The following is a 22,283-nucleotide window of genomic DNA, read 5'->3' on the forward strand; positions in this document are numbered from 1 at the left end:
TAAAATACTTTCCCGGCAAAAACGGGATACTTGACAGGTATGCCGCGCTTTGTGTTTTTGACTCAAGAGTCATTTGTTAATGAAGAAAGACAGGAAATATATACCATCCAGAAATGATTGTGCAAGAATACATTTTATTGAAGTACATGTAAGATTAAAAATCCCTCAACATAGACACACATGTCCTGTCCTGTCCCACCCACTTCTTAAAAGAGAGTTGCACCACTGAATAAGAGCCCATTTCTCAACGCTGTAAACCAAAGCTTACAAGTTCTGTCTTATCTATCGGTAAGTCCTATATGTCCTTCTCATAATATGATGCTGTCATATAAATGTCTCGAGATTAGATGTGTGTTTGTGTGTTTGACACTTAACTCGAGTTTACTGCGAAGTGTTTACTCAAGTTATAAGTAGCGAATGTTTATCATAAAATATATATTTCATATTTACACCACATTGAATAGAAATGTTAGAGAGGGGGATGGAATCGGGAAACACTCCACAACATTACACACTTCCCCACAGCGCTATTCACTTTATTTTTCCCGTAGTTGGGAGCGGCCGTTTGTAAATGTTCTGTATTTATAATCAAATTATTTATATGTATTGTCTTAATTATACGCACGCTTGTTAGTAGCACAAACAGTTTTACAGTTTACTTTATTATTATTACCGTATTATCTCCCAACAGCAGATATTGAATCGGAAGTCTTGCGCAAGTCTTGCGTTGTTCTCTTACCCAATATTTTCCTTACAGTGGTCGAGTTGTAAAAAAAAAATATTGTGGGTCCTGTGATTACAAATGATTACAAAATTTGTCTAATTTTTAATCACGTTTCTATTTAACAAAATAGTTAGCTTTATTAAATGAATATGGTTTATGAGCTGTTTTCCAGGCCCCACAATGTCAAAAGTTTTATTATTATTATTATTATTATTATTATTATTGTTATTTATTAATTAATTTATTTTTTAGGTTAAACCAATGCACACACATATGCATGCACACAATCTCTGAGTGTCTGTGTGCCAAATGACCTAAATGATGCCTCTTATTTAGGGGTGCGATATTGACAAAAATACTATAATATTTTTAGGGGGATTTTTGTCAATAACGATAATTAAACAATATTTTGTTAAGTGTGTTTTTAGGCTGGTTTAGACTTGTCATGAATAAATATATAAATATGAAACTAAAACCGCCACTAGGCGAATCACTGTTTTAATGAGTGATTCATTGAATCCAGTCAAACGATTCTTTCAAAACAGCTGATTTAAATTTTATTCAATTATTATTGAGACAAGTTGGATGACAGAAGCAATCAAAACCAACAAAAGAGCAAGTGCTGTGACAAGTTTCTTGAAGATGGCTAAGGACTGCTGTTCAAATTAAGTATTATTATTATTGTAATAATATATTATTATTGCACTTATTTAGTAATAATCACACCTATAATGGCAGGTAGCTCACTTTTACAAGTGTTTTTGGAAATCCCAATTAGACACATCTGAACCAGCTAATCAAGCTTTTACTAAGCATACTAGAAACTTTCCAGCAGATGTGCTGACACAAGTTGGAGCTTAATTCTTAACAACAAGTTTGGGCACCCCTGCCTTAATTTAAACATGGGCTGTTTCATAATCATATTGTTTGCATGTTTTGATTTACTACAATTTTGTACAGGTCAGTTTGAGATTCAGAAACCAGGATGTCCAGCACTGTCATACCCATGAACTCTTCAACACTCATCATCCAGTTTCAACCACTAACACAAACAACTCCTGTTACAACGGAGACAAATGCTCCTGTGCCTGTTTATGTACAACAGGTGGCAGGAGTTTCACCTCTTCGTGGACTTCAGGCATTTCTGAAAGGCCAACCAAAAGACCTTGGGGTGAGAAATGTCAAATAATTGTTTTGTTATATTTGTGCATGTCACTGTTAGGTAAACAAATAAATACATGAATAAATTCTAAACTATACACATTAAAAAAGCATACACAAATTTTATTGAAGAATATATCTTATTGTCTTGGTGACAGGAAAGACACCAGAATAAGATCAGGTTTATTATTTAAATAATAAACTTTACAGTGTATCAGTCACAGAGAAGAAAAGTAATCCGATCTTGCACATCCACAAACACACTTGAAGAATATTTCTGAGAAATACAGCTGCCATAAATCTATATTGTATATTTTATAGTGTTCCACTATATTAAAGACTTGCATTTTCTGTCACAGACGGTCCAGATAATGATCGGTGTGCTGACTTTCCTGATTGGCACTGTCTCTGCATTTTATCTATCTTATCCGTCTGTCTTTGTCATTAGTGGTCTTCCTTACTGGGGATCTCTCATCGTAAGAAACTATTATACAATTAATTGTTCTGTCTTTCATAATACAAGCTACATATTCCAACGCAAGACTCAATTTTTGTCTTTCTCTCTCCTCTCAGTACATTATTGCAGGCGCACTCTGCGTTGCTGCAGAAAAAAAAATTAATTCACCCTCCAGTTTGTGTCTGGTATGTACACAACACTTTACTTTTAGGGGTCCAAGCACCATGCTAAAATTACAGAAATAGTGTTTTGTTTTGTTGTGTTTGTATTGATTTTCTGTACTGGTTTAAATTGATTTCTTCTTCTTGTCTCTTTTCTACCCTATATAATAATGTAATTTGTAATTTGCATGTTTGAGTAACTTGTTGGAGAAGTCACACCAAACTGCATCAAAGTTGGACCTATAGGAGGCACTGCAACGCCTCAACACTGTAGGGATCAGTAAAGTTCAGTAAAGTTCAGAATTATTATGAATCTTCTTTGGTGGATGTCAAAACATAATATGACTGGTATACATAAAAAAACATGGCTGCCTCCAGCCAATTAAATTTCAGCAACTAATAATAAGGTCACATTGTGCCAAAAGTGCATTTTTATCACACTCCATCTACTTTTCTATGTATATTAACATGTTAACACAATGTTTCAAAGTTCTTGCTAATTAATTAATCTGTTTTTTTCTGCCTGTAGGTGAATGCTTCACTTGGAATGAACATTTTCAGTATTATAACTGCAGGCATTGCCATTACTATGATTTCACTGGAATTGGTTATAGGGCCAAGTTACTATTCACAGGTATGTCATCAGCTTTTATAATGACATTTATTTAGTAATTTTTAGTAATTATTATAAGATCACTGTGTGGTCAGTACAGACGCATTAATCTCATCTGTTCATAATTTACAGTCCAAGGAGACATTGACATTGTATGTTAACTGTAAACTCAGTTCAATTTGACCTATCAAGGTCAGATTTACTAACGTGTAAACCCTCCTCTGGCATTAAAAACTACTGACAGCATTTACTAAAAACATTAGCAATGCAAATTTGTAAGAGTTTCCATTTCAGGCACAAAATTATTTAAGTGAATCAAGCAATGTGATTTGCAACAAACAATTTAATGTTATTTCTGTAATGACCAAAAAAGTACATCTTAATCCAGATGCTAGTTTGCGCTGCAGATTGTGTTGGTCATTATGGAAATAAAAAAAACATTGCGTTTGTGTTCTTTAATGAAATTTCCACTCAGATTGGGGCTTTTATGTGATCGTGCTGTCATGCTAATTTGTCTTGTTTAGTAAATCTGGCCATAAAAATGTAATATTACATTGATTTTAATTATTTGTGTTAATGCTGATTTTTCTCTCAGACTCTTTTCAGTGGAATCAGATGTGTATTGTTGGTATTCGCCATACTTGAGTTTATCATCTCTATCTGTCTGTCAGCATTTGCCTGTAAAACCAATGTCTGCTGTTATCCTTCTCAGGTGAGAAATGAGCCAAAAATTAATCAGAACTTCACAAACTTATGTGTGTGTGTGTGTGTCAACTGAGCCTGCCAGATATGTATCTAAAATGGAAACAGTTCCCAGATAGCACACATACGTCTGCAAGATGTCTGTTAAAGATCACTTGATTTGGAAAGCATCTGCTCTGTACAAACATCTGACAGACATCTGTAAGATGCCAATTTTACATACATTCTAAATCATAAACATTTTAAAGACATCTAATAGACGTCAATTTGACATCTGATTGGAAACATCTTATTGACGTATTGCATGTGAGCAAACAATCTAAAAAAATACGTCTTACAGATATAAATGCTGTGATGTATGTGCCATATAGCACACGTCCCTGATAGCACATGTACATCACAGAGATGTCTATTTGATGTCTGCATTTACATCTGCAAGACATATTTTTTTAGAGTGTTTGCTCATCTACAATATGTCTATTGGATGTTTCCTATCAGATGTTAAATAGACGTCTATTAGATGTCTTTAAGATGTTTATAATTTAGAATGTACCCATAAAGCACATGTACGTCTGCAATATGTCTGTTAAAGATAACTTGATCTGGAAAGCATCTGCTGTGTACAAACAACTGACAGATGTCTTTAAGATGTCAGTTTTACATACATTCTAAATCATGTCTAATAGACGTCTATTTGACATCTGATAGAAAATGTTCTAATAGATGTATTGCAGTATGCAAATACTCTAAAAAAAAATACATATCACAAATGTAAATGCAGACCAAGATGTACATGTGCTATCAGGGTAGAGTTTACAACACAGAGAAACGAAACAGGAAAACACCCTTTAACCTTAAACAATAGCATTTATTTTATATTAAACTATAAAGTAAAATGCAAATTAGGCTAGTGAATACAGAATACAAACGTTGAGCTGAAATGAATAAGTAAAGCAAAACTAAATGGCATTTTGCTGACAAGCCTCTCATCATCTAAATTAACCTGTGCTATCAGGGTATGTAAAACTGACATGTCACACACGTCTGTCAGATATTTTAACAACCTCAAATGCTTTCCTGAACAAGTGATTTTTAGCAGACATCTTGCAGATATACTGGGACACTACGGTACAAATATTTATTTCTTATATTCTTTAATCTCAAATGTTCAAACACTCAGTGTTTGAAATTATGTGAATGTAAATAATGTAAATAAAGTGAGCTTAGCTCATATTGCATCCCCAAACATTAAACTTGTAACACTTGCAGAGATAGAGTTCGTGGTAAACAGTTGCCCTAAAAACATACTGCATAAAACTTTCATGCCACATTGTTTTGCATGCATAGATTTAACCCCATATGAACACAAATTAATAAAATAATTCTTAATGTTGTTGTAGATGGTATATAACACCGAAAACATGAAATATTTTTTCATCAGGTTATTTATTGATGATTAACTACTCTGTCAGTCTCACATATCTGCTATGTTTGTTTTTAACACTTTCTGTGCATGCTTGTAGTTCTAAACGAATCCTTGGTCAACACAGAATGTGTTATTCATTAGAGTGTGCACAGATCTGATTTGATTTAATCTTTACATTTAGGTGTGTGTCACATTATCTCCACTACTTAAGTTCAGTTCTTTGTGTGTTTGATTGTACAGACTCCTCAATGTGAGTTCTACCTGTGTGTCGGATTAAAGGAGTAGTTCATATTCGGAACAACAATTTACAGAAAATGTACTCACCAATATATTCATGTCTTTCTTTCTTCAGTCGTAAAGTAATTTATATTTATTAAGGAAAACACTCCAGAATTTTTCTCCTTATAATGGACTTCTGTGGTGCCTGAGAGTCTGAGGGTCTGTGCGCCCGTAGGTGTGCTGGTCTGAAAACGAGGTTCAGATGCATTGTTGTCACGTTGCTATTTTGAGGCAACTGAAATAGACGGTGACATTGACCAACAATTTTTTTTTCTTGTTATTTAAAGAGCGCCCTAATGCACCTGTGCACTTTAGACCATGTGCTTAAATAGTTAAAATATAGTATGGCCCAAGGCCTGCGTTCAACCTGTGTGTTTTCTGATATTTTCTCCCCTTGATAGAACTAAAAAATAATTGAGCAAACAATAATTTAACAAACCTGGTTCTCTAAAAATAATCCACCTCACACTTTCAAACTGTGCTTGGGATTCAGTGCATTTAATCACTTACCAGAGAATGAGTCTAAAGACTAGGGATGCACGATATTATCGGACTGATATCGGAATCAGCCGATAATGGCTTTAAAAGTAAATATCGGCATCGGCCCGATATGAAAAATTATGCCGATATGTCTTGCCGATAAGGGAAATATGTTGTGCAGGGTGCGCTAGCGATTAGATCAGGTCAGCAGTGTGGCTCATTCTTGAAATAAAGTTTTGCCTGAATGGTAATTGCATTCACTGATTTCAATGGCTGCATTTAAACTGAGAATGGATGTACAGAATGAGGCTTTGGTGTGTGATAACAGAGCAAACAATTATAGCACATGGCAGGTCCTATAATGCCTGTTCGGCAAGAAGTAGGGATGTCAGTTTTCGATCATTTCCATGATTGATTGTCGTTTAAATGTTAACTTTAATGCAAACTGCGTCTATTGTAGTGACATATAGTGACATGACAGGATGTGCAATGCCACTCGAAATGCCAGCGTCCTCAACCGAATTAATATTTTTTTTTTTTTTTTTTTTTTTTTTTTTTTTTGTCTTAGTAGCAAGTAGCATGACTATGAAACAAATAGATGTAAATATGGTCATCTGATAAAAAATGAAGAATTTGGGATCATTTTACTGTTTCATACCAGTCACTAGACCGTTGAATGTGCCTTTTTTAAATGCTTTCACGGTGCTCGTTGTTGTATTTTGAAACACGATCGCAATGTTTGCAATTGACATGATCAGCATTTAAAATAAACTGATCCCAAAAGTATTTCCTCTTTCACCGATAAGGCAGAACACACCGTTGCTCATACGAACATTTTTACGTGAGTATTATGACACAAATGAGGTACAAAGCCTTTTTTAAATAATTGGTTAGCAGGCAAATGTTATACATAGCGACCATGGTCGGATTCATGCCGTTGGAGCCCATAGATTTAAAGCAATAGGCGGTTGTGTTCTGTTTTGCCGGTAGGTTACACATTTCCACGAACTATAATAAATAATATTTATAGTTTCTTCCAAATCCTCATCATCTCACCCTTTAATTTCGCAGGTTTATTATCTTGTCATTCACTTTTAATCCATGTTTTCGTATCTCTTACTGTGGTAAACATGCGGGTGGAAAATAAAAGATTTCGTGGCAGTGAATTAAAAATTCCATACGATTTATTAATTCGTTCCTTATTTTACAAATTAACAAAAGAATAAATCGTAGGAACCCTAGTTGTAGTCATGAATTTTGTCCTGTTCGTGTCCCTTTAGAAGCGCAGTGCAGCATATGAAACAATTAGCCTATTTGTGGAAATTATAATTAAACATGAATTAGTGACTAAATTTCTATTACTTTCCACGTTGATCATGCCCAGAGGTGCTTTTGGTGTGATCGCTTCATAGATCCTGGTTTGTATTTGCTGCTTCAGCAGGAGTATTTTCTACTGAGGAAACAAAGGCGGACCCAGGATTTGGTTTTCAAGTAAAAGACTGCTTGGTAAACCAATGAACATGTTGGTATTAGTGTGCAAAAAAACAAACAAACAAACAAAAAAAAAAAACATGCAAGCACTGTCACAGTCAGTCAGTTTAGTTTTACTTTAATTTTGAAAAGCTAATCTTTGCCATTTGTCTCAGGTTATGGAGGCTTTCTTTTTATGTATTTGATTCCTCAGTGTTTGCTAAACGTTCTGTAATTTATTAGTCGGCATATAATACAACATGTGGTGTATTCCGGGTATGCTTTTTATCGGTATCGGTATCGGCATCGGCCAAAATGAACCGAAAAATATCGGCATATCGGATATCGGCAAAAATCCAATATCGTGCATCCCTACTAAAGACCCATTTGCTTTAGTTTACATCCATTGTCGTCATTTGTAAGTCGCTTTGGATAAACGCTTCTAATGTAATGTAATGCTAAATGTAAATGAAGTCACAAATTTAAAGACTGATTAATCGTGTGTGAATTATTGAACACTGCCTTTTCTCTTAATAGTGTTTAGCAGCTGTTAGCAAATGTACTGGGTTACTAATGTAACTTTGGTTTCCCGAGATATGGGAATGAGTACTGTGTCTGCTAAGACGCCATGGGGAAAAACTCCTTTTTCTCTGAAGACTGAAGCCTTTTTCAATCACGCAGTGTAACTGCACAGCCATCGGTTCATGCAGTGAATTAAAAACAAACTGATGGCTCAGTAGCAGAGCTGCATGAACCTATGGCAACAAAGCCCACCAGAATGGGTGGGGCCATCTGGCTATATAAGTGGGCATTTCGCCATAGGATCCTCAGGTTACTTCGACTGAAGCGACGACTGAGTTGTGCAGCTACATAGCATGGCCAGCAACACAGTATTTGTTCCCGTTAGTAACCGAGTAGGTTCCCTATTGGTACTTCACTCGTACTTCATCTGCTAAGACACTTTGGGGAACCGGTACAATCCCGCCTGTGCTATGCTAGAGGAATGACTAATAATTGATCTCGCCCCAAGCACCAGAGGGTTTCCATCCAAAAGAAATCTGTACAGCCTCTGAACTCACCTGAGGGCCAAGAGTGTACAGGAAGGAGGCAACTGCCAAGAACTGGATTTGTTAAGAGTGAGCCCACCTTAAGAAGAGAGGACCTGGGCCCACAAGGCCAGAACATCCAGATTACAGAACCTGGAAAATGTGGACGGTGAGGCCCAGCCGGCCGCCACACAAATTTCTGCAATGGACACACTGCTAGACCAAGCCCAGGACTTGGGGACGGCTCTAGTTGAGTGGGATCTTACTTCCATGGGGCATGTTAGGCCCAAGGAGGAGTATGCCAGCATAATAGTATCAGCTGCACATTTGGACAGTTTCTGCTTCGTGACCAGAAGCCCTTTGGTGCAGCCACTGAAGCATACAAACAACTGTTCCGGCTGAACAGAGCGGAAAGCTTAGTATAACTCCTGAACGCCCTGACAGGACGGAGAAGGTTAAATTCTTGGTCTTGCTCCAAAAGAGGAAGTGCCAAAAGAGTTATTATCTGAGCTCTGAACAGAGTCGAGAGTACCTTAGGTACATAGCCCTGCCTTGCTTTGAGGACCACTTTAGAGTCATTGGGACTGAATTTGAAGCAGGCAAATTTGAGTGCCTGCAGGTCCCCCATGTGTTTTACTGATGCTAAGGCCAGTAGCAGAGCAGTTTTTAACATCAGAGATGGGGGCAAGGGCTCTTCTGGGCCTTCAACACTGTGGGCTGATCCCTTGAAGGGACGGTGATGGGATGAGGTGGTTTGAGCCTCCTAGACCCCATAAAAAACAACTAGGTTGTTCCTGTCCACTGACTGGCCAGTTATAGGAGCATGAGAGGCTGCTATGGCTGCTACATAGACTTTGAGCATGGAAGGGGAATGACCCTTATTCAACAGCTCTTGCAGGAAGGACAATATCAGAGATATGTCACATGAAATTGGGTCTATGCTGCGGGCTACATGCCAGGTGGAGAAGACAGACCATTTAGGGGCATAGAGCCATCTCATGGATGGTGCTCTAGCCTGAGGGAATGTATTCAGTATACTCTTGGGGAGGTTTGCAGGCTCCCATCGAGAGGCCACAGGTGCAGAGCCCACAGGTATTGTTCTATTCACCTGAGAGAGGAATCCTGTCTCAGGGGAATGGGCCACAGGACTGCTGAGAGCACCCGAGAAAGCTCTGTGAACCAGTGCTGGTTCCTCCAGAGTGGGGCCACTAACAGAACCTTGTGTTTTTGATCCTTGATTTGCCTGATGACCTGTGGGGAAAAAAGTGTAAAGGAGGAGGTTGGCCCAATGCATGCTTGTCTTTGGAAAAATAAACTGGGCAATGAGAGTTGTCTTCTGAGGCGAAGAGGTCAACCTCTGCCTTGCCAAAGAACCCCCAAATTACCTGAATCCTCTGAAGGGTGAAGCATCCACTCTTCCAAGAGGACTTTGCTCCGAGATAGCATGTCTGCTCTTTGGTTCAGTCTGCCCAGCACATGCGTTGATCTCAGTAAATGCAAAATGAGCTGAGCCCATTCCAAGAGGTGCTCTACCAGAATGAAGAGGCGCTTTCAGGAGAAACTGCCCTGGTGATTTATATAAGACACCACCATCATGTTGTCCAAGCAGACATGGTGTCCTCGAGATCGGGCAGAAAAGTGCGAATGCCTAAACATACTGCCACTATTTCCAGGCATTTGATCCAAAGGTGACTTCCCTTTTTGGACCAGTGCCCGAAAGCAGATTTGTTAGTTATTGCAGTTAGAAGCATCTGCCAAAACCACCTTTTTTCTGCAGACAATTTCCAGGATGTCAAATAGCCCTATTCTTTATCCATATGAAGATCTTTCCAAGAACCTTGAGATGCTTTCAGATAAAGATCGTTTAAAATGTCTTGCCAGGCATGGGACAGAAAAACTCTTTTTCTACAGTTTCAGCCAGTACTGAAGGGGCTTTCCAAGAACCTTGACACAAAGGCAGGCCCATGGGACTGAACTCTTGCACTAGAGACGCAGGAGCCATGAGGCCCAGAATATTTTGAAACGTCTTAAGAAGGCGAGAGCTTCAAATTTGAATGAAGCCATGATGCCATTGGCTGGGAGACAGCGTGCCCTTGGCAAAACTGACCCTGACTCCCAGGTAATCCAAGTGGCTGAGGAGAAAGGATCTGTGAGATAATATGTACAGTTATGTACAGCACAAAGACAATGAGCGTGTACTGATATGCCACTCCCTTGAAGGCGAATCTCAAGAATCGTCTGTGGTGGAGGGCAATTTGGATGTAAAAAGTAACTACCTTTAAGATCCAGCGAACAAAACCTATCCCCTGCACAGACTTACAGGAGGATCTTTTCTATGACTCCTTTAGCCAGCAGATTCATCACCTTGGTGCACAAGACGTGTGCATCCTTGCTCTGAAATGAGGTGGAGACCACGCCACTGAACACGGGGGTCTCTGAGCGAATTAAAGTGTATAGCCTCGTTTTATTATCCCCAAACCCCAGTCTGACACTCTGGGAATGGCCTGCCAGGCCTCAGCCCACATGACAAGGGGTTGGATTAATTCTAGTGGGTTGTCGCTGTACAGGGGCAAAGTGCAGTGGGGAGAAAGCGCCGGCGTAAGATCGCTCAGACCCGGTTTCATAGCTCCCTGACTCTGCTGTTTCTTTCTCCAAGCTTCGTTGAGAGAAGAGAAACTCCTTGGAGGAGATCCACCAGCAGAGAAGAGCGAGACTCATTCTGGCAGGCTTTGTTGCCGTTACCGAGCCATTAGTTTGTTTTTAATTCACTGCACGGACCAATGGCTGTGCAGTTACACTGCATGATTGAAAAAGGCTTCAGTCTTCAGAGAAAAAGGAGTTTTTCCCCATAGCGTCTAAGCAGACAAGGTACGAGTGAAGTATCGATAGGAAACTTAATGTTTATCTGCTTCAAGAAGAGCAACATTACCATCTTCTAAGAAATGTCATGTAGTTTTCAGTTGTGAAATCAAGAAATCCACACCAGGACATTTCAGAAGGATTTGGATCTGTCATTTGCTTTTTCCTACTTCATTTAAAATACTGTGAGGTTTAGAAACATGCCAGTGTAATTGCATGTGTGACATCTCACAGTAAGAAGGCATAAAACACTGCATTTTTTTTTCCAAAGGTGCAGTTTGCTCAGGTTTTACCTCCACAGCCCTCTGGTTTCTGGCCCAGTCATTTCCATGATCTTAACAGCTCAGAGGTAGGAGACGCTTGATCCCCAGTTTGAGTAAAATGAGTGTCAAAACAAAAAGACAAAATATAACATATATATATATATGTGTGTGTGTGTGTGTGTGTTCTAGCAGATACCTGTGGCCAGCAGCTCTTCCATTCATCACCAGCTTGCAGATGCTCCTCCACCATACAGCGAATCCAAATAACTATGAATAAGTGGACAGTTTTCCTTAATAAAAGAAAATACACAGGAATGCATTATAAAACATAATACAATATATTAAATAATAAATTTCTATAAATTGTTTTAGAAACTAGTGCTTGTGTTTTTCCAACATGCTGCAATATGTACTGCACCACAATTTTACATGGAATAGCTTTATTAAAACACTCAATTTCTATTTCAAGAGTTATTGCTTACGTTTACAAATAACTAAACAAACCTTTCTCTCACTGTATTGTTTGCACAGTTTTTCATATATGTAAATATTTGTGACGTATAAAAGAAAACCCATAAGCATAGGGGTACCCTGATAGCACACATACATCTTTTTTAGAAAAAAAATTGACCTCTTACAGACATCTGTCAGATGTTTGTACACAGCAGATGCTTTCCAGATCAAAAGATCTTTAACAGACATCTTGCAGACCTACCCCAGATAGCATCTGCAAGATGTCTGTTAAAGTATGAGTAAGTGTATTTTATTACCGTTACATTTAAAATGGGCTTTAATAAAATTACAGTTACATCTGAGAAGTATTTTAGATCACTTTAAATTATCATGTCATTTATTTAAGCATTAACTCTGACACTCAAAAAGCATCCAAAGCTACATTTTTGCTTATACATTTAATGCCACTTGCACATTATGCAAAATTTTAATGATTTTACCAAAGGGGGATCATAAAAATTGCATATGTTTATTTAGTACTGTCCTGAATAAACTATTTCACATAACAGATGTTTACATAAACTCCACAGGACCAAATAAATGAATTTATACCAGCTACTCAAACATTTACATACCATTGAATCCTAATACTGTGTTGTTTCCTAGATGATCCATGACTGTTTTTATGTTTTGTGTCCCTTGTTTGTCCTGAACAGTTAAACTGCCTGCTGTTCTTGTAAAAAATCCTCCAGCTCTTGAAAACTTTCAGGTTTTCCAGCATCTTCTGCATATGTGACCCGTTTCCAGCAGTGACTGTATGATTTTGAGATCTGTCTTTTCACACTGAAGACAACTGAGTGACTCACAATTATTACAATAGGTGAAAACATTTACTGATGCTACACTGCCAGTCAAAAGTTTGGTCTTTGTAAGATTTTTAATGTGTTTTAAATAAGTTTAGATAGCACACGTAAGATGTCTCCTCTTTAACAGAAGACGTGAAGATTGAAGAATCATTCAGTCTGAAACAAGGTACTGAGCAACAAACAGGTTGGTTTTTATTCTCAAAGGTGAACTCACTCATTTGATCTTTATTAAAATGTCCAACTCCAACAGTTTTCTTTGCAAATCTTTGGTTTGTACTACTATTTTATGACCAGTGTTTTATTTTGATAAAAAGAAACAATATTCAGAATCTTAAGGGAAGGGGAAAAACACTTATTATCATAGCAGCATGATAACATACCTAAACAATAGTCAATAATAACTGAATCAATAAATAAGTCATGTGTCAAACACAGCAGCATGCTATCAAAAAGAAGACTGTTTGCTAATCTGCAATACGTCTATTGGACATTTCGTATCAGATGTCAAATAGATGTCTATTAGATGTCTTTATGATTTAGAATGTACGTAAAATTAACCAGACATTTGTACACAGCAGATGCTTTATAGATTAAGGGATCTTTAACAGACATCTTGCAGATGTGTATGATATTACACAGTCAGCAAGAGCAATATGACACCAGTGCTGATTTTGTCCCGATCTATCAGCTTAAATGTGAACAGCTGTTCAGTAAATAAAAAAGTTAATATTGTGTTATATTTGAAACATTATATTATGTTTTTTGCTTGATTTTGCAGAGAATATATTACCTTTGAAGCCATATCAGAATTGTTGCATGTCTCCAAGCAACACAGTAGTGTTTAGTTTCTGAATGAATCCACGTTTTGAACAAATTGTGGATGACTCGTTAAGACATTTACCACCACCTGCTGGAAGATTTAGTTTCTTATTTAGAATATCATTTCAATAACAAAAAAGAAGGCTACAAATTATTATTCATAATATAATATAATATAATATAATAAAAACAATAAAGTGATAGTTCACCCAAAAAAATAATAATTCTGTTATCGTTTAATCACCCTCATGTCGTTTCAGTATTTTGAAGAGTGTTGGTAACAAAGCTGTTTTGATTACCATGACTTTCATTATATGAACAAAAAATACTGAGATGTTTCTCGAACGATCTTCTTTATGTTCTGCAGTTCACGTTAGGCTGTTTGTGTAATAAATTTTATGTTGCATTAAATAAAATATTTGTCTAAAGCTACAATTTATAATGTCTACTTGATACTTTCTCATTTAACACACAAAAAAAGCTTTAAATAATTTTTTGTAGGTATTTTCAGAGTCAAATTTACTTTTCGATTAATATGCGATTTAATTTGATTAATTAATCAACACATGTAAGTAATTGGATTAAAAATTTTAATCGACTGACAGCCCTAGTTACTTGACCATTCATAATTGACCATTTTACTATTATAAAGAAATTACATTTTGTGCAGGGTTTTCAATTGAATTTCCACCTGAAAACATGTCCATGATAAAGAGCATTTACAGTTCATTGGGGATACTCACAATTAGTGTGGCTTCTGGCCTTTTTTTGTTTGTTTGTTTGTTTTGATAATAGCTTTGTAGTATGGTTTATAGGTGACCAAGTTCAGACTGCTCACATGAGAAGGTAGAGCCAAACATAGTCAGCACAGTCTTGGAGGGAAGTTAATTCAAGATTTTTCAGAGACTGAAACTATTTTGGTTTTTTTTAAGTCAAAGAATGTTATTTTGGAAAATTCACAAACAAAATTACAATATTCAGTTTCCCAGTATTTGAACAATTTTGGGGAAATTAAAGAGGAAGAGAAAAAATACAATAAATGGAAATAAGTAACAGTATTGCTCCTTGTTCAGTTCAGTCCTTCAGTTCAAAATCAACTCAATCCAAAGAGTCAGAAAAAGAAAATCAGAGAAAGTCTTTGAGTTCTCAAAACTTTTTTCCCCACACGCACATTCACCTCCGTTTTACTCATTGTATATCTTTTCCCGCCTTCCCATACTTCTTAATTACGGGTAATGTACAAGAGCTGGCACAGACTTTTTCCCGTATTGCTACAATATAAATTTTCGCAGTACCATCCAATAATGATTGTGTAAGAGAACAGAGGTTTGTTGTTTCGGTAACAAAAGAAAAAAAAAAACTCTTTGAGTTCCAAACATGACATATCCTCCTGTAAAAATCTACATCCACCTTGATTGTCCAGCCGTTTTGCGTCATGATAAACCAATCACAGTCGTTTAGCGTTAGGATGGGATGGTGCTTGTCGTTTATGCATGTGTAGTGAGAGGAACTGAATAATAATAAGCGAAATATGAGTTGTCCAATCACATAGTTATGGGGGGTATATATAGGAGGGGATTGTACGACACCAGATGTGTGTTCGAGCACCGGTTGTGCGTCACTGCCTGAGGTTCGCCAGTTCCGCGTTTGCCCCTTCCGCTCTTACAGGTATGCGTTGTTTGGCTAACCCATTAGCATCATGATGTGTGGCTTAGGATAATTCATTTAATGTATTTGGTTTATAGTTTCCTTATGGAGAGCATCAGTTGTGGTTCTTTGTATGGCGGCCGTTTTCTCTCGCTGCCTTAAAGTTCTCCCTCCGTAATCCCGTGCGGGATCGGCGCTTTGATGTCCTTTCATGTTTGCGGCTGCATGTGAGTGGATGCGTAGGAATGATCATAACGAGAAGGTATGTAGAACAATTAATGCTGCGGCAGATTCCTTTGTTATGTGACAAGTAATTTAATGTTATCTCTTGGGAAGAATAGCGTGATCTGGGTCCATTGCATGTAACAGAGCCTGCAGGGTGACATTTGTTGATGCTGCTGTTTTGTCGGCGTGATTTCCTGGATGCTACACTGGTCCTCCAATGTGTAGCTGTATTATTCTTTTGGTTTTTTTATTTATCCTGTCCCAACGAGATTCGTTGTTCATTCTGGTTGTTGAAGTGGTTTAATTGTTTTGTTTTTCGTTTGTGTGGTATATTTTTGCTTAAAATTATTTGTCAGTTGTTTTGTTTGTTTTGTTTATTCTAAGTTGTGTTTCAGTTTGTATTTTTGCTGCTTTTGCTTTATTTGTAAAGTTTATTTAACTTTGTTGGTCTTGCTTAGCAGCATTTAATTTTGTTTTGTTGATATTTGTTTTGTTATATTTGTATTGATTTCATTGGTTGTGTTTCAGTTTGTATTTTTGCTGCTTTTGCTTTATTTGTAAAGTTTATTTAACTTTGTTGGTCTTGCTTAGCAGCCTCTAATTTTGTTTTGTTGATATTTTTGTTATATTTGTATTGATTTCATTGGTGGTGTAAATATCTGCCACATTTTGATGTAGATCATAGCATATCATTATATTAGGTCTGTGTTTAACCAACCTTGTATATTTTGGGTTTTTTTGTGTATTTTTCTTTTGTGTAAGAGCTAGTTGTTATCATTTTTTGATTTGTTTTCTGATTGTTTGTTAATTGTGTTGCAGGATCGAGGCTTCCGGACAGGCTACTAGTTGGCCCTCGTGTGTGGTGGTGGGATTCGAACACGGAGTGCAGTGTGTTCACATTGATTTGATTGTGTGTGTGTGTGTGTGTGTGTGTGTGTGTGTGTGCGGTGTGACTTGTGCACCGGGTGGTGAGATTTTTGAGACCTAGCGATTATATTCAGTAATTAGATTACCTGTCTTCGGTAAGCCTCGGTCGCATTGTTTCTATTTGTTTCCAATTGTCTTCCATGTTATTACAGCCTGACTCCTGTGTCTTTTATTGACTTTTAGAATTCATATTTTGTAAAATAAACTTTGTACTTTTTGGTATCCACGTCTCAACTCCTTTTTTTGAAACTAAGTTCCTGTGTGTCTTTTTTTGTGAACTATTCATATTTAGCGAGATTTCCCTGTTAATAGGGTGGCGTAGTCCGCATATGTGGAGTTATCGATTATCGGTGCCTGCTACATTCTGGCGTAGTCGGCAGGGTGTTTCATTGCTGGTTTGAGACGTGGATGCTGATTGTTATTTGGGTAGATATTTTGATTGTGATTTATGTACTGTTTTGGGTGGATTACTAGGCTGTTTCTCTTTTGTATGTCTTTTTGCTTTTTGTTTTTTTTCAGGTTGTGTCGCCGACAAAGCAGCAGTGTCATAATTTCAGAGAATTTGGAGCATTTTAGTGGCCCTTTTTGGTTCTTCAATTTATTTGAACCGAGGTCTTTTTTTGGTAAGTTCGACAAAAATCAAAATGGAAGAGGAATTGTGTGAGTTGAGGGATCTTGTTGTCCAGTTAAGGGCAGACAATGAAAGACTGCGTCAGGAGCAGAGCCGTGTTGGTCCCTCTAGTTCCACAGCTGGCCCCTCTACAGAATTTTTGGTGCCACCTACTGACCAATCAGCGAGCGCTAGTACCGCATTAACTGAGCGATTTGTGTTCATCCCTAGGGATCGAAAATGTCCAATATTTGATGGTAGGTCAGGTGTTGGCATCAATGAGTGGATGGAGGAAGCGAAAGCTTGTATACGGACTCGTCACCTGTCGGTGGCTGATCAGGCATTTTTTCTGTTTGATCATTTAGGAGGGGAGGCACGTGAGGAGATTCGGCATCGCTCTGCTGCTGAACGGGTGGATCCCAAACAAATATTTTCCATTTTACAAGACCTGTATGGCTGCTCTCAGTCTTATGTTGCCCTGCAGGAGGCCTTTTTCTCTAGGAGGCAGCTGGAGGGGGAAACCTTGTTGGAGTTCTCTCTGGCATTGATGGGCCTGCTAGAGAAAATTAGGCAGAAGTCCCCTACTGCTATGCCAAATGCTGAGATTCTGTTGAGGGATCAATTTGTTGAATATGTTTGCGACGCTTCCCTCCGTCGGGAACTAAAACAGCTGGTTCGCCGCCAGCCTCAGTCGACATTATTAGATGTGCGTAGTGAAGCAATCCGCTGGGAGCGGGAGGGAATGCCGGGTGGAGCAAGGGGTCGAAGTCTCTCCGCTCCTTTGGCGCAGGGGTTTCAGTACGAAGTCAAGGGGGGCGTACGGTTGGGTGGTCGTAGTTCGCCGGAGAAGTCTGAAATGGGGGAGCTTAGAGAAATGCTAAAATTACAACAGGAGCAGTTAAATCAGCTTACCCAGAGTGTTGCCCGGTTACAGGCCCCTCATTCTCGCCCTCGTACTCAGCCTTTCCGTAGTGGGCCCGTTATTTGTAGGCGATGTCAAAAACCAGGCCATTTTGCACGGGAATGCGAGGGGGAACGTGTTATATCTCAGTCGCCTGTACGCTCCCGTGCTGATCCAGCAATTGCTGGGGGTAGGCAGTCACGATCTAACCCCGCGTCGGAAAACTAGCTCCCGCCGTGCTGAAGAGCCACAGCTCGGCTGGGGAAAAGGAAGGCTCCGATGATATGCCATTTAGTTCTCCAAATTTAATGTCTTCTTGCCCGCATCTGGATGTTTTAATGGGTGGTGTGGCTGTTCCTTGTTTAATTGATACTGGATCAATGGTATCGACGATCACAGAAAGTTGTTTTGTTCAGCATTTTGAGCCATGGGGTCAAGACCGTTTAAGGTCGTGTTCATGGTTACAGTTGAGGGCTGCAAATGGGCTCTCCATTCCATATATTGGGTATATGGAGTTGGATGTCGAGCTTTGTGGTAGGGTAGTGCCGCGATGCGGGGTGCTGGTGGTCAAGGATCCTCCTGGTGGCTTGCGCCTTCAAGTCCCTGGTGTATTGGGGATGAATGTTCTTGGGCGATGCTACCAGGAGCTCTTTGGACAACATGGCTCTGCTTTGTTTGATTTTCCCTCAGTCACTAATGCACCCCGTTCAGTTTTTCAAGCTTTACAACACTGTCATCAGGGTAGTGGGCAATCTCCTGTTGAACATATGATGAAGGTAAGGGTGCGTGGTCCCCAGGCATGTCGCATTACCGGTGGTACAATTAAGTTGGTGGCAGCAACTTGTGCAGAACAGTTGGCAGGTAGTACAGTGTTGTTTGAGCCCACTGAGTCAGGGTTACCTGAGGGTTTGTTAGCCTCCCCTGCTTTGGTGCAAGTGATTGGAGGTTCGGTCTATGTGCCAGTAACTAACATAGGCACCTCTGATGTTTTGCTCTTCCCACGTAGAGTTTTGGGCACCTTAGTTAGAGTACATGTTGTTAGTTTGCCGACCGGTGTTACGGAAGTTAGACCTTATACAGCCAGTGCCTATTCTCAGGCCACTCAAGCGGCCAGCTCCACTGTTTTGGAGCAAATTGCGGCAGTCGACCTGACTACCTTGCCACAATCAGAACAGGGTAAGGTTAGGGCCTTGCTTATGAAGTATCAGGCGGTGTTTTCAGAACATGATGGTGACTTGGGATGTACAAATCTCATCTCTCATGATATTCCCTTGTTAGACGATGCTCCAGTGCGGCAACGACATCGCCGGGTACCTCCCTCCGAGTATGAGGTTGTTCGGGCTCACATTAATCAGCTGCTAGAATCCCAGATAATCAGGGAGAGTTGTAGTCCATACGCCTCCCCGATCGTTTTGGTTAAAAAGAAGGACGGTAGTCTACGCATGTGTGTGGACTACCGTCAGTTAAATGCCAAAACTAGACGGGATGCCTTTCCCCTACCTCGGATTGAAGAGTCGCTGGATGCTTTGACAGGGGCCTGTTGGTTTTCTACCATGGATTTAGCCAGTGGTTATAACCAGGTCCCTGTCACGGAGGGGGATAAGCCGAAGACCGCCTTTTGCACTCCATTTGGCCTTTTCGAATGGAATCGAATGCCATTTGGGTTGTGCAATGCCCCCTCCACCTTCCAGCGACTAATGGAGAGGCTATTTGGAGACCAGCAGTGTCATTCTTTACTTTTATATCTAGATGATATTGTGGTTTTCTCCTCCTCTATTGCTCAGCATATGGAGAGGTTGGAAGTCGTTTTAAGCAGGTTGGAACGAGAAGGGTTAAAGGCCAAGCTGGGGAAGTGTGCTTTTCTAAGGCAAGAAGTGAAATACCTGGGTCATGTTATCTCTTCTACGGGAGTAGCAACTGATCTCAGTAAGATTGAGGCCGTGGCCCAGTGGCCTCGTCCATCTAATGTCACCGAATTAAGATCCTTCCTGGGCTTGGCCAGCTACTACCGACGATTTGTAGAGGGGTTTGCCAAATTGGCTGCCCCTCTTCATAAGCTGGTAGGAGAATTTGCTGGTGTAAAAGGTAAGCATGCAGGAAGGAGCTTTGTCAATGCCTGGAGTGCAGGGTGTCAGGAGAGCTTTGAGGGATTAAAGGGAAAACTTACCACAGCCCCTGTACTCGCGTATGCTGATTTCTCTAAGCCTTTCATCCTGGAGGTAGATGCTAGCCACCAAGGTTTAGGGGCTGTGCTTTCCCAGGAATGTGAGGGGAAGGTAAGACCAGTTGCATATGCCAGCCGCAGTTTGAGGCCCACTGAGCGCAACATGTCCAATTACAGTTCCATGAAGTTGGAGTTTGTGGCGCTCAAGTGGGCCATGACGGAGAAATTTCGCGAGTACTTGCTGGGTAATAAATGTGTGGTGTTTACCGATAATAACCCCCTCAGTCATCTGACCTCCGCCAAGCTCGGGGCATCCGAGCAGCGGTGGGCTGCACAGCTGGCTGACTTTGATTTTGAGATCAAGTATCGTTCAGGTAAGAGCAATAAAAATGCAGATGCACTCTCACGGCGGCATCCCCAAGAGCCCGGGGTGTTAGATGGGCTGGTCCCAGGCACTGCAATCCCTGAATCACTGCGGCAGTTAACAGGATTGGACTCTGTTGAGGTGGTGGCTCAATGCGCAGTTTCTACATTACCAGGTTTTTCGGTTGGTGACTTGAGGTTGTTGCAGGCAGCTGATCCAGTAATCCAGGAGGTGTCGCGATTCTGGAGATTAGGTACCCGCCCAGGCCCTGATGAACGGCACCAAATGACCAAGGCTGCTTTGGTGTTGCTTCGTCAGTGGGGCCGTTTAATGGAGCAGGACGGGGTGCTCTATCGTCGGGTTCACTGCCCTAACGGTAAGGAGGAGGTGTTGCAACTAGTGTTGCCCACTGTCCTTAAACCCGAGGTGTTAAGGCAGTTGCATGAGCAACACGGACATCAGGGCATAGAGCGCACCACTGAGTTAGTGAGACAGAGGTGTTATTGGCCAGGATTGTCCTCAGATGTGGAACGTTGGTGCCAAGAGTGCGATCGTTGTCAAGCAGCCAAGGACACTCAGCCACGGGCTCAGGGTTTTATGGGGAGGTTGTTGTCATCCAGGCCAAATGATATTCTGGCTGTGGACTTTACGGTGTTGGAGCCTACAAGCTCTGGCATTGAAAATGTCCTGGTGATGACTGACGTTTTCAGTAAATATACTTTGGCTGTTCCCACAAGGGATCAGCGAGCTGAGACTGTGGCCCAGGCCCTGGTGACAGAATGGTTTTACAGGTTTGGTGTCCCTTGCCGCCTCCACTCTGACCAGGGTCGGAACTTTGAGTCCCGGTTGATTTATCAGTTATGTAATTTTTATGGTGTGGAAAAATCTCGAACCACTCCTTATCACCCGGCTGGTAATGGCCAGTGTGAACGGTTCAATCGCACCTTACATAACTTATTGCGCACTTTGCCAGTGTCCCGGAAGCGAGACTGGGAAGCTTGTCTTCCCCAGGTAGTGTTTAGTTACAATAGTACCCCCCATCAGGCCACTGGGGAAACACCACACTTTTTGATGTTCGGCCAGGAGCCGCGTTTGCCCATTGATTTCCTGTTGGGGAGAGATTTACAGCCGACAGAGGGTAGCGTGCACGACTGGGTTTTAGAGCATCAAACAAGGCTACAGGTGGCCTTTGCAGGGGCACGTGAACGGTTGCAGATTGTGGCTGATAGGCGCAAGGCGCAGCATGATCAACATGTCCGAGATGAACCACTGGTGGAGGGTCAGCTGGTGTACCTCCGTGAATATGGGGTAAGGGGTCGCCATAAAATCCAGGATCTGTGGAGCCCAGTGGTTTATCAAGTGACGAGGGCGCCTAAGGAAGGGGGTGTAGTGTACACCATTGCGCCGGTAAATGATCTGGCCAAGGTAAGAAATGTGCACCGTTCACTGTTGAAAAGCCGAGTTTGTAAGGAGACCGTGGCGGTTGACCCTGGTAGTCCTTCGCATGACTTGGTTAGGGATGTACCCTCACTGCCTGTAGAAGAGGATGAGGTCGATCTGCTTGCTCTAGTCCAGGAGCGGAACCCAGTTGTTGCTCGACCGGAGCTGAGAAGGCTGGTATCTGAGGTGGAACTTGGCCCATATGAGTGGGTGGGTGCTATGGGGT

At 40.3% G+C, this 22,283-nt stretch overlaps 1 protein-coding gene and 1 long non-coding RNA gene across 3 annotated transcripts; both read left to right on the forward strand.

Moving 5' to 3' along the window:
- Window positions 1-205: 205 nt before the first annotated feature.
- On the forward strand, window positions 206-12,101 carry LOC127162358 (membrane-spanning 4-domains subfamily A member 8-like). 2 transcript variants are annotated; one of them, XM_051105157.1, is made up of 8 exons: window positions 206-288; window positions 1,685-1,895; window positions 2,245-2,361; window positions 2,459-2,527; window positions 3,033-3,137; window positions 3,712-3,828; window positions 11,650-11,727; window positions 11,831-12,101. In XM_051105157.1, the coding sequence occupies exons 2-8, from the start codon at window positions 1,710-1,712 to the stop codon at window positions 11,906-11,908; spliced, it is 750 nt and encodes a 249-aa protein (XP_050961114.1). In that variant the 5' UTR covers window positions 206-288; window positions 1,685-1,709; the 3' UTR covers window positions 11,909-12,101. The 2 variants fall into 2 exon arrangements, with proteins under 2 accessions (XP_050961114.1, XP_050961115.1); XM_051105158.1 differs by having other exon boundaries at window positions 11,834-12,101.
- A 3,279-nt stretch (window positions 12,102-15,380) lies between these two features.
- Window positions 15,381-16,800, forward strand: LOC127162357 (uncharacterized). The gene is made up of 3 exons (XR_007827322.1): window positions 15,381-15,447; window positions 15,525-15,688; window positions 16,471-16,800. It is a non-coding gene; the product is annotated as an uncharacterized LOC127162357 (long non-coding RNA).
- Window positions 16,801-22,283: the final 5,483 nt, after the last annotated feature.

This window comes from Labeo rohita, unplaced genomic scaffold (genome assembly GCF_022985175.1).
Source record: "Labeo rohita strain BAU-BD-2019 unplaced genomic scaffold, IGBB_LRoh.1.0 scaffold_906, whole genome shotgun sequence".
NCBI classification, from domain to species: domain Eukaryota; kingdom Metazoa; phylum Chordata; class Actinopteri; order Cypriniformes; family Cyprinidae; genus Labeo; species Labeo rohita.